Source organism: Choloepus didactylus, chromosome 21 (assembly GCF_015220235.1).
Source record: "Choloepus didactylus isolate mChoDid1 chromosome 21, mChoDid1.pri, whole genome shotgun sequence".
Classification (NCBI taxonomy): domain Eukaryota; kingdom Metazoa; phylum Chordata; class Mammalia; order Pilosa; family Megalonychidae; genus Choloepus; species Choloepus didactylus.
In genome coordinates this window covers 42,418,726-42,431,353 of record NC_051327.1, presented here as the reverse complement: position 1 = coordinate 42,431,353, position 12,628 = coordinate 42,418,726, and the positions used below count along the sequence as shown (strand labels likewise).

Sequence of the window (12,628 nt, the reverse complement as noted above, 5' to 3'; positions counted from 1 at the left end):
CAATTTGAATGTATCAAGCATAAATAATCAGTATCAAGGAGTAAGTCTAAACAAAGTAACAAAATATTAGCAAAGTAACTTACTACCACTGAATTGTAAAAAATCCAGCAACAGTAAGAGGCAGCTTCATTTTGTTAGCAAAGGTGCATGAAAACATACTTGCGTAAGGTGTTGTTGTTCTGCACTCTCTTCACCTCATCTTCGAGCTGCTGAATTCGTCGCAGGACATACATGTGCTGCTGTAACAGAACTCCCAACCAGAGTTCATCCCAGAGAACAGTGACCCTGCGGAGCTCAGCCACCAGCATCTGCACCTGCGTACACAGCACAACCCGATATGCTCATTACACATCCACATGCAGCAGAGTTCTTTTCACACTGGGAATTACAAACTAGGGGAATGTGGCTTTTTAATTATCGTACAATTAGAGCACACTGAAATTAGTGATACTATGTATCAATACAGATCTGTAAAATCAATTTTGATTATTCTAAAAGTTTTGTTCCTCAAATATAATTTCCAGGAAACTCTGGGGGAGGGGGTCTTATTTTTTTTTTTCTTTTTACCTGTAACACCATAGTTGGGTTTGCAGAAGACAACTTATCTACAATTTTGCTGTAGCAATCCTGCATCATGGCTTGGTCTTCATTTAACCCACTTTTAGGTTCATCCTTATTGCTATCCTGAGAAACAGGAGGACTTCCTCCCTCACATTCAGAAACCAACAATTCTTCTCCTTGAATATTGCCAAGTAGAGTTGGAATTGCAGAAGAGAACTTATTTCCTATAATAAAAAGTGAGAAAATAGGTATACTGTTTTTCCCATGTGCATATGCTGAGTTAGGAAAAACGATAATCTATTTGATTTCAGAAGCACTCATTTAACTAATTTGTTCTCTGTGTATTAAACTGACCAAACATCACTGATAGTCTGCTTTTCTAAAAGAAGAGCTATTTATATTTACTAATACAAAAAGTGTCAATAGAAGATGAATGGGAAAAGATAATAAATGTGTGTCTAACAAATATGTTCAGAGTCCAGCACTTGGAACCATATATAAATGGTTTCAATTCTTATCTACCATTTACTCTGCTCAGTGAACACAAGGGAGTTACTCAATCTCTCCAAATCTTGGTGGGTTACTATAAGAACTAAAGATAACATGAAAAGCACATGCCCTAGTGAGAGGCACATAATACTTACTCCCTCAATAAATGATATTACTACAGAAAAAAATCACAAACATTAAAAATTACAAACACTATCAATTCTGGAACATGAAAAGGTTTACCTAGCAAAATTATAATTTATATTTAAAGTAGCAGTATTTTAATATTTCATACCTGAAGCCTGGGATTCACTACTCAGGGATATGGTACCCACTATTGCAGGATACAATATGAGATGTGGGGAATCTTGAGCCACACGGCAAAGAAGGTTACAAATGCTTTGGCGCACATACACTTCAGGATGGTTTAAACGTGAGAAAAGCTGTGGTATAATTCCTTCAGGACAAGAAGAAAGAAAGATGCTTTAAAGTTATTAAAACTTGTTAACACAATGGATGCAAAAGGATAAAATCTGATGTGTATCAGCATCTGCACAAGTTCTAAGGGCCTCAAAATCCCCCCTGTGATGATAACCAGGAACTACATGCAATAATTCTTGTTTTTAAGTTAAGTTAGAGTACAAAGCTGCAATCAATATCCATAGCAACCCAAAAATGGTCTAGAGAAGTGTATTTTCTGTGAATGCCTGTAAAAGAAGGAAGATAAAGGCAATTTTTATAAGATACACATTTTTATAGAGTATCCAAACTTTTCTGAAAATTATTTTTACCACCCTCTCCAAAATTCATACAAAAGCTACTGCATTTCAGTCCCTCTGAAGGGTGAGAGAGAAGATCTTACTGGTCCAAGAAGCAGGCCAGGGAATCCTATGAACTAATATAGCCATTCTTTAACACATTCAAATAATAAGCATAAGAAAACTATTACTTTTATTACTGTTTTATATATCCTATCCAGAAATAATCTTTACTGGGACAGTTTATTTAGACTATCACCTCTCCATGGAGCAGTAGGTGTTGTTTCCAAGCCATGCTCCAGATACTGCCGCAGCTCCCCAGCATGTTTGACAAGCAATCTCAGTAATCGTAATGTTGCCATCACAATCATGTCATCAGTGCTCTGTTCTGCTCTATTACTTAAATGTAGCCTAGGGTCATCTTCATCTAAAGGAATCTAAGGGTGAAAAATTAAGGGAAGAAATGAGAAAACAATTCAGAATACTGATTCGTCTACTAAGAAAGAAATCCCAAATAAATTTTTTCTTAAAACAGAACCCTCTGTGTTACCTACCTGACCAGCGTTGAGTTTAAGAAAAGTAAAATAGGCACTGCAAGACAGTTTGTACAGGCTGAAGATTCTATCTACAACTTTCCTCCACACTTTAATAACTCCTTCTGTTGCACTTTCATCAAGTTCTGACAACCATGGGCAGCTTGATATTAACTGACGCCAGATAACATCAACCATGTCGTCTTCCTCATTGTCTTCACTTTCTGTTATTTGAAGTGTTATATCTTCATCCTGAAGAAAAAATGGGCATAAAATGCCATTTTTAACACAAAATGGAGAGAAGGGTACATGATTTTACTATCATGTGAAAGCATTTTTCTCATTTAAGAAAGACTGAGTTATTCCTATATTTAGTGTTATACATGCTATCTCAATGTTGCTATGCTCATGTAGCAAATGAAGGAGGATAAAAGCATTGAGCAAAGACTACAGACTATTTCAGTGCTTCATACTTTAAATGCTTTCAAGTTACAATACAGTATTCTGCCTGCAGAAGATAAAGCGTAGTCTGTTCAAAAGTTTGAGGCTGACTCCCCCTCCCCAGCCCCAAGGATCTGGGGGAAGGTGCGGATGTGTTGGACATCCTCACCTGGACTGGTGTTGATGTTGTCACAAACACTGGGACTGGCAGTTTGATATGCTGAGCCCTCGAGCATGGGACTTGCCCTTATGAAGCTCATTACCACAAAGGAGACTCTAAAGTTGTATGTAATGGTGCCTAAGAGTCTCCCCCTGAGTACCTCTTTGTTGCTCAGATGTGGCCCTCTCTCTCTCTAACTGAGCCATCTCCACAGGTGAACTCGCTGCCCTCCCCCCTACGTGGGACCCGACTCCCAGGGGTGTAAATCTCCCTGGCAACGCAGAGTATGACTCCCGGGGATGAATGTGGAGCCGGCATCGTGGGACTGAGAGATTCCAAATGGAGTCAAGAGGTCACTCTGGTGGACATTCTTATGCACTATATAGATAACACCTCTTAGGCTTTAATGTATTGGAATAGCTAGAAGTAAATACCTGAAACTACCAAACTCCAACCCAGCAGTCTGGACTCCTGAAGACAGTTATATAATAATGTAGATTACAAGGGGTGACAGTGTGATTGTGAAGACCTTGTGGATCACACCCCCTTTATCTAGTGTATGGATGAGTGGAGGAATGGGGATAAAAACTAAAGGACAAATGGGGTGGGATGGGGGGATGATTTGGGTGTTCTTTTTTCACTTTTATTTTTTATTCTTGTTCTGGTTCTTTCTGATGTAAGGAAAATGTTCAGAGATAGATTGCGGTGATGAACGCATAACTATGTTATCATACTGTGGACAGTGGATTGTATATCATGGATGGATGATTGTATTGTGTGTGAATGTATTTCAATAAAACTGAATTTAATAAAAAAAAAGTTTGAGGCTGAATGTACATAATACAGTTACAACAGACCTTCTTCTCTTTAAAGTACTGTGCGTGTCCACATCAACAATGGCAAATACTGACATATGCTATTGTCTAGTCTAAGAATTCAGTCAATATACTTAAGCTCAGCAAATAAAGTCCATGGTTTAGAAGACTGAAACTAAATACTCAATAGTTACATTCTCTAATTGATCTAACTCTATGGAGGGAGGGAGTACATCCTACAGATCACATAGTTCTTTGTTGTTTAACTCTGGCTTCACACACACACACAGATCCCATCCAGAAAATGGGACTCAGACACTGGCTTATTTTTAACACTCCCAAGCTGATTCCAATTTACAGGCAAAGTCAGGGTTGAGAACCTGATCACAACAGCAACTTAAAGATAAAACTCAATTTACCTAAAATAAAATTCACCCATCTTTAACAAGATCTTAAGGAAATGACTTGATTTCTCAAGGAGTTACATTCTTGTTAGAAAAATGTCTTAACTCACTTACATCTCAAAACTCAAACTTTTTATCTGAAGCAATAATTACCTAACCCCATTCACCATTTCATCAAGTATATTGTGATCAATTTCTTCAAAATCACTGAGTTAGAATAGTGATCTCAACATATATCCCCCAGAACTGTATTATGTTTTCCTTGCCTGAATTCCTGCTGGCCGACATACAGCCTGCCCAAGAATACCATATATTCTCTCCTTTTCTTCTTCAGTTATAGTGTCTGGAAGCAGGTTTTGAACTTCAGATTTTTCTCTAGGCAGCAGACGAACGCCTTCACCCTGACTATAAAAATAAACAAGTCATCAGTATTTCAGCTACCAAAACTTTACCATGTGAGCAGATATTTTAAATTTCTACTTTGCAATACATCATATAAGTTTTTACACATTTAAACATACATACCTGGCATTGTCAACCACCTTTCTGCCCCATCTATAAGCCCAACTAGCCAATGCTGCCCAAGATTTGGCTACTTCAGGTGCCTGTACTGAAGATAGGTGATAAAGCTGTCCCAAAATGAAGTCAGGTTCTCCAACTCCAATGTGTACTGCCACGATGGAAAAAAAAAATAATAAATGTTCTCAGCAATACTACATTCAAAACTTTCTAATGGCATTCCCATTAATGTTTTAAGTTTTACTATCTGCAAACAATCATAAGTTCTATGATATTACAGTACATAATTTTTAATAAAGCACAAATTTGAACTATGTTTTTTCTAAAAGGCTGCTAAGTTGAAATAAATCACTTATCCTCCCAAGTGAGTTTAGATTATCACCCAATAAAACACACCAATGTCTTTCATGACACCAACAGTTCAGGTGTCAGATGTGTTGTGAATGTCCTACATTCTGGATTTGACTGGCTATTTCCTAATGATTAGATTTAAATTAAACATATGGGCAAAAATAATACATACGTGATGAGTATACAATCACATTCAATCAACAACTCATGAAGTAAATATCTTTATTCCCAGATTAGAAATGAAAAAATTGCCTACCACAGTGCTATGTTCCAATACAAAGATTTATAATAATCTCAAGATACATCCCTTACGAACATCAAGACCCTACATTACATATATTAGAAGTGTTTTATAAGACCAATGTAAGCAATTAAAATCCTAGCATTCACAAAAACAAAATGAAGGTATTTTCTCACGTTTTAGCATAGAGGCTAATTCTCTCCCAATTTGTAAAAACAGGACAATTTTGTCGTAACAGGAACTCAAATATTCATGAAATGATTTAACTACTACATCTGTTGGCAAACAAAATCCATGGATCTATAAGTCACCTTGAGTACACCAGGACATTTTGTAACTACAAAATATTGAAGTATTCTTTTCATTTCACTTATGTGAAAAAAGTGGCTTAAGGCAGTTTTTAATGGAGGTGGGAAGACACTCATCCATGTCACACATATACGGTATTTTAGATATAATATTCAGTAGAAAAATCTTAAGTTCTTAGATGCAGAATAATATCCTATGGACCAAGACTCGGGCAAGATGGTGGCACAGAGAGGAGTGGAAGCTAAGTAGTCCCCCTGGAACAACTACAAAAAAACAGAAACAACTAGTAAATAATCCAGAATAACTGCGGGGGGACAAACAAGACCATCCACTCATCATACACCAACCGGAATTGGGAGGAATGCCCGAGAACACAGCATAAAATCTGTAAGTAAAACCTCCGGATCCAACTTGCGAAACCCCTCTCCCATAGCCCGAGCTGCAAAGCCTCACAGTGCCAGAGAGAAGTTCTCTCCCAGCAAGCGAATATAGCTCAGCTGAGCTCCAACTGGGGTTTTAAGTAGCGAGTGTGAACTGCTCACTACAGCTACACATCCCCAAAAAAACAGACAGAAGCTTTGGGTGACGAATGACCTGGGAGAGCCAGAGGGTCGCCTTGGACTGGGTCTGAAGGGGACTATCTGTTTCTTTTTTGGCTCAGTGGAGAAAGCCCCAGTCATTTTCAGTTTCCAGGGCTGTGACTCTGGGAAGGGTGGAGACACCACAAGCAGAGAGAGACCATTAAAATGCTAATGACCTCCACCTGAGGGGTCTGTCTTCTCTAGGAGGAAAGGGGTGGGGCCCTTTCCATTCAGAACCAGACCCCAGAGCCTGGGGGAACACAGCCATACCTCCTCACACCAGCCAAGAATTATAGGCTAACGGGCATCACCTGCTGGGCAGAAAAGCACAGTGACCTGAGGCATCACAGGGTGGAGCAATTTTCTAAGACACACCCGCAGGGAAACCAGATACTGAATATTTCTTCCCTCTGGGACCTGAGCCTGTTCTGGTCTGGGAAAACCTGATTTGGATAACCAAGGAAACCATGCCTAGACAACAGAAAATTACAACCTACACTAAGAAAAACAAAGTTATGGCCCAGTCAAAGGAACAAACGTACACTTCAACTGAGATACAGGAATTTAAACAACTAATGCTAAATCAATTCAAAAAGTTTAGAGAAGATATTGCAAAAGAGATAGAGACTGTAAAGGAAGCACTGGGCATGTATACGGCAGAAATCAAAAGTTCAAAAAAAACAACTAGTAGAATCTATGGAAATGAAAGGCACAACACAAGAGATGAAAGACACAATGGAAACATACAACAGCAGATCTCAAGAGGCAGAAGAAAACACTCGGGAACTGGAGAACAAAACACCTGAAAGCCTACACGCAAAGGAGCAGATGGAGAAAAGAATGAAAAAATATAAGCAACGTCTCCGGGAACTCAAGGATGAAACAAAGTACAATAATGTACGTATCATTGGTGTCCCAGAAGGAGAAGAGAAGGGAAAGGGGACAGAAGCAATAATAGAGGAAATAATTAATGAAAATTTCCCATCTCTTACGAAAGACATAAAATTACAGATCCAAGAAGCGCAGCGTACTCCAAACAGAAGAGATCTGAATAGGCCTACACCAAGACACTTAATAATCAGATTATCAAATGTCAAAGACAAAGAGAGAATCCTCAAAGCAGCAAGAGAAAAGCGATCCATTACATACAAAGGAAGCTGAATGAGACTATATGCGCATTTCTCAGCAGAAACCATGGAGGCAAGAAGGAAGTGGTGTGATATATTTAAGATACTGAAAGAGAAAATCCTCCAACCAAGAATCCTGTATCCAGCAAAGCTGTCCTTCAAATATGAGGGAGAGCTCAAAATATTTTCTGACAAACAATGAGAGACTTTGTGAACAAGACACCCGTCCTACAGGAAATACTACAGGGTGATAGAAGACAGGAGTGCGTGGCTTGGAACACAATTTTGGGAGATGGCAGCACAACAATGTAAGTACACTGAACAGGGGTAACTATGAATACGGTTGAGAGAGGAAGGAGGGGAGCATGTGAGACACCACAAGAAAGGAGGAAAGATAACGACTGGGACTGTGTAACTTGGTGAAATCTAAAGTATTCAACAATTGTGATAAAATGTACAAATATGTTCTTTTACGAGAGAGAACATGCAAATGTCAACCTTGCAAGGTGTTAAAAATGGGGAGGCATTGGGGGAGGGATGCAATCAGCATAAACTAGAGACTGTAACTAATAGAATCATTGTATTATGCTTCCTTTAATGTAACAAAGGTGATATACCAAGGTGAATGCAGATAAGAGGGGGGGATAGGGGAGGCATGTTAGACACTTGACATTGGTGGTATTGTCTGATTCTTTATTCTACTTTGATTTAAGGTTATTTTTCCTTTTGCTGCTTCCTAGCTGTCATTTTTTTTTCCTCTTTCTTTTGCCTCTCTACCTTCTTTGACTCTCCCTCCTGCCTTGTGGAAGAAATGTAGATGCTCTTTTATAGACAGTGGTGAAGGTGGTGAACACATAAATGCATGACCATGCAGAAAAACATCGATTATTTACTTGGGATGGAATGTATGGTGAGTGAACAAAACCATATTAAAAAAAAATGGGTTGATGACAAAACCTCGAGGGCAATATACTGAGTGAAATAAGCCAGACACATTAGGACAATTATTGCAGGGTCTCAATGATAGGAACTAATTATAAGATGTAAACTCACAGACATGAAATATAAGGTACCAAGATATAGGACGAGGCTTAAGAATGGGGAGTGGTTGCTTAGTATGAGCAGAATGTTCAATTAGGATGAACTTAAATGTTTGGAAATGAACAGGGATGTTGGTAGCAAGATGTGAGAATAACTAACAGTGCCGAATGGTGTGTGAATGAGGTAGAAAGGGGAAGCTCAGAGTCATATATGTCACCAGAAGGAAAGTTGGAGGTCAAAAGATGGGAATGTATAAAACTGAATCCTATGGTGGGCAATGTCCATGATCAACTGTACAAATACTAGAAATAGCTTCCATGAACCAGAACAAATGTATGACAATACAATTAGAAGTTAATAATAGAGGGGCATATAGGGAAGAACTATATACCTATTACAAACAATATACTACAGTTAGTAGTATTTCAACATTTCTTCATAAACAGTAACAAACGTACTATATCAATACTATGAGTCAACAAGTGAGGGGGGTTGGTTAGGGATAGGGGAGGATTAGAGTTTCCTTTTTTCATCTTTCACTTTATTTCTTGTCTGGAGTAATGAAAAGTTTCTAAAAATTGAACGAAAATTAAGTGTGATGCATGCACAGCTGTATGAGGGTACCCAGGGGCAAGTGATTGTACACTTTGGATCTCTGGATAATTGTATGGTATCTGAACAATCTCAATAAAAATGAAAAAAAAAAAAAAAATCCTATGGACCAATAAAATAAAGTCAGATAGGCAGTTTTAAAATTAACTGTGACAGTGAATGCTAGCCCAAAGCAGAGTTACAGTGGAGATACAGTTAATCTAAAACGTTATGGTAAAGAGCCAAGAGGTCACTCTGGTGGGCACTCTTAAGCACAATATAGACAACCCCTTTTAGGTTCTAATGAATTGGAATAGATAGCAGTAAATACCTGAAACTATCAAACTACAACCCAGAACCCATGAATATTGTGGGCGATTGTATAAAAATGTAGCTTATGAGGGGTGACAATGTGACTGGGAAAGCCATATGGACCACACTCCCCTTTGTCCAGTTTATGGATGGATGAGCAGAAAAATGGGGGAAGGAAAAAAAAAAAATCACTCAGTGTTCTTTTTTACTTTAATTGTTCTTTTTCACTCTAATTTTTATTCTTATTATTTGTGTGTGTGTGGTAATGAAAATGTCAAAAATTAATTTTGGTGATGAATGCACAACTATATAATGGTACTGTAAATAAATGAATGTCCACTTTGTTTTGCATGACTGCATGGTATGCGAACATATCTCAATAAAAATGAAATAAAAAAAAAGTTATGGTAAAATGCTCAAGATTTTCCTCTGATCATCTGTATAATCCTCAACTTACACTTTTTTTTTTTACTAGTACCAGTGTCAGGATGTGAAGCTTGAATCTTTTTATAGTTTCTGTGCTCCACCATTAGAGGGGAGTATAGCCTAGTATTTAATATCTTTGTGGCTCTGTGTACTGTGAGGTAAAAATTTTAGATACTGGAATGGGACCTTATTGCTGGCAAAAACATCTTTCATAAAAGCAACCTGAATTTGGAAGTATGGCCAAGAGGCAGAGTTCAGTGACTTCCACATTACACATTAGTATCAGCATTCAGATATGAAAGAAATGTGTTTTTGTTACTTCCTGGCAAAATAATCTACTAAATTTTCTTAAATACTTTTTGTGGCAAATTATAGCCAGCATAACATTACATACTTTAAAAGAGGGGGGGAAAAACAACTTCTAAAATTAATACTTCAAAGCTAATAAAAGAAACTATACCTGTAGATTCACTCTCAATCCGAGGATATTCTTCTTCTATTGTATTAACCGATGGCAATTCTATTAAAGTGAGTATGTTTTTGGACAAAGTAGAAAGACCTGTGAAGTTCTGTTGTTGCTGAGCTCTGTAAACCTGTTTCAGCTGCCCTGAAATTTCTTTCCATTCTGCCTGAATCCATTTAGCCAGTGTCAGAATTGACTTAGCGACTGCATATTCAGCTTTGGCAGACTTGCAAAAAGATAAGGCACAAGAACTCAACATTTCCATTGCATGTGTTGACTGACCTATACAAAACCAAAAAGACAACCATAAATAAGAGAAAGACTGACATTTCATAGTAAAATAATGAACTTTTAAAAACATGTAAATTCAGTGATAATCAAAGATCTCTAGAAACATCTCTTACTCTTATACACTGCAATAAAATTACTTCTTTTAAGTAAGTCATTTACAAATAACTTATTATTCAAAACTCAGGTTCTGTAAGAGTTGAAAATAATCAACTTTTAGTGTCTTACACCATAAACAGTAACATTCATAAACAGGATTCTTACTATAGTCACGTATTAACCATAATTCGTTTTACTAACCTGCTGCATAGAGCAATTTGGTTTTTTCAATATCAAGTTCAGGCCCCCATTTTTCATCCATTTGACCCTGTGCTGACAGCTTTTTAAAATGCTGGACTAAATCCTGTGCAGTGGTGGTCTTTCCCAGCTGGACTTCACTACACTGTGCCAGGAGTCTCGTTGCAAGTGACACATTCCCCCGCTTCCTAGCAAATTTTGCTGCTGTTAGACCTAGTTCCATGAGATGGCTCCTAATGGGAACTGTTTGTTCTGGAGAGAAGAAAACATTTTATTAATTCCCAGTCTGTCTGACCCCAGATTGCACAGAGACATGGCCAAAGAATTTTTCCCCAACTATCCCCTTCCTCATCACCTCCCTAAACAAAGACAAATAATTTTTGTCACTTTCCATTCCCCAAGCAGCTAGCAAAGTGCATGGCATACAATAAACAATAAATGTTTGTTGAATAAATGTGCACAACGAAGTTGAGAAGAGTAAAAATCTTTCACTATAAGAAATTAACTTTAGTTTCTGAATCTTTTTAGCAAAAGCCTAGGCCACAGGGTAGGGAATGAGGGTAAGGCTACACCATCCCCCTCTTCCTCTGTTAAGTCCCCTCGGCCCTTCCACTGGGCCATTCTCTCCTAGTTTTCTTCCTACCTTTCTGATAAATCCTTCTCAGTCTCCTTCTCTTCCACTACCCATCCATTAAAATTGGTGTTCCTCAGGGTCGGCCCTAGGCTCTCTACTCTTCTCATTCTGCACATTCTCCCTGGACAATATCATCTGCTCCTGTGGCTTCAATTATCATATAAATGTTGATGACTCTTGAATCTTTATCTCTAGCCCAGACCTGGTATCTAAGTCTCACCTGTCACCTGGTCACCTACACTCAGATATTTCAAGAGAATGTCAACCTGCATCAAGCCAAACTCATTTCCCAACACGCTCTAAACCTTTTACTTCCTTCTTCCATTTTCCTTTCTCAGTGAAAGGCACATAATCGACCAGGCCAGCAGAGCAGGTCCCTGGTGGTCATTTGAGACTTTTGTTTCAGTCCTCATATCCCATCTGTTTTTTTCTGTCTCCACTGCTGCCTGTTACCGTCAGCAGGGACTTTGGCCAAACTGGTCGCGATGTCCCTAGTCTTATCTTCCTTCAATCCATTCTCCAACCTTCAAATGCAGTGATTTTACACAAAGGTAAATCTGAATATTTAACCTCCTTGCTTAAAGTGATAGCTTTCCACTGCCTTTCTGACAAAGCCCAAATTCATGAATTTAACTTGTAAGGCATTGATGCCTTCCATTCTGGTCTAATCTCAATCTTATCCAGCTTCATCTCTTCTTCCTCTCCCTTAGGAGGAAGAAGTCATCTAAGAATCTTCCATTATTTTCTCCAGCCTTCACACGTGATGATTTTTTCCTAAGTAAATTCATCTGCCTTCTTTCTTATCTCCAACCTCCCTAGGGTCTTGGTTTTAATATTACTTTCTCCCCAAGTCCTTTTCTGATTTCTAAAATTCAATTAGGTGCTCTTACTGTATGTTCTTTTGGCACCATACATGTGAACTTCCATTCCACACACCGTATGGTTGCTGACAACTCAGCAAATTTAAAAATCAGCAAGAGATTTAAACACACATTTTACAAAGTAAGACATACAATGACCACTATGCAAATGGGAAAATAATGCAACATCATTAAATATCAGGAAAATGCAAATAAAACCACAAAGAGGCACTAGTACACACCTACACCAAGGACTACAATTTTAAAAAACAACACCAGGGATATGGAGCAACTGCAACTTTTGTAAGTTGCTGGATGGAAGCTAAAATGTATAACCAATGTATAAAAAAACTGATAAATTGTGTTCAAAGTTACACTCATTTAAGACCCAGCTATTCCACTCCTAGGCAAATACTCAAAATAAATA

General features: G+C 38.1%; 1 protein-coding gene across 4 annotated transcripts in view; it reads right to left on the bottom strand.

The window, feature by feature from the left end:
- Positions 1 to 12,628, bottom strand: part of SMG1 (SMG1 nonsense mediated mRNA decay associated PI3K related kinase) — a 143,434-nt gene that overhangs the window by 38,407 nt on the left and 92,399 nt on the right. For all 4 annotated transcript variants that reach the window (XM_037815432.1, XM_037815433.1, XM_037815431.1 and 1 more), the window contains 9 exons: positions 10,711 to 10,959; positions 10,120 to 10,404; positions 4,687 to 4,831; positions 4,428 to 4,566; positions 2,363 to 2,593; positions 2,068 to 2,245; positions 1,346 to 1,507; positions 568 to 785; positions 160 to 314 (listed from right to left, as the gene is read on the bottom strand). In XM_037815432.1, the coding sequence (XP_037671360.1) occupies positions 160 to 314; positions 568 to 785; positions 1,346 to 1,507; positions 2,068 to 2,245; positions 2,363 to 2,593; positions 4,428 to 4,566; positions 4,687 to 4,831; positions 10,120 to 10,404; positions 10,711 to 10,959 (1,762 nt within the window). The remainder of the gene's footprint in view (positions 1 to 159; positions 315 to 567; positions 786 to 1,345; positions 1,508 to 2,067; positions 2,246 to 2,362; positions 2,594 to 4,427; positions 4,567 to 4,686; positions 4,832 to 10,119; positions 10,405 to 10,710; positions 10,960 to 12,628) is intronic.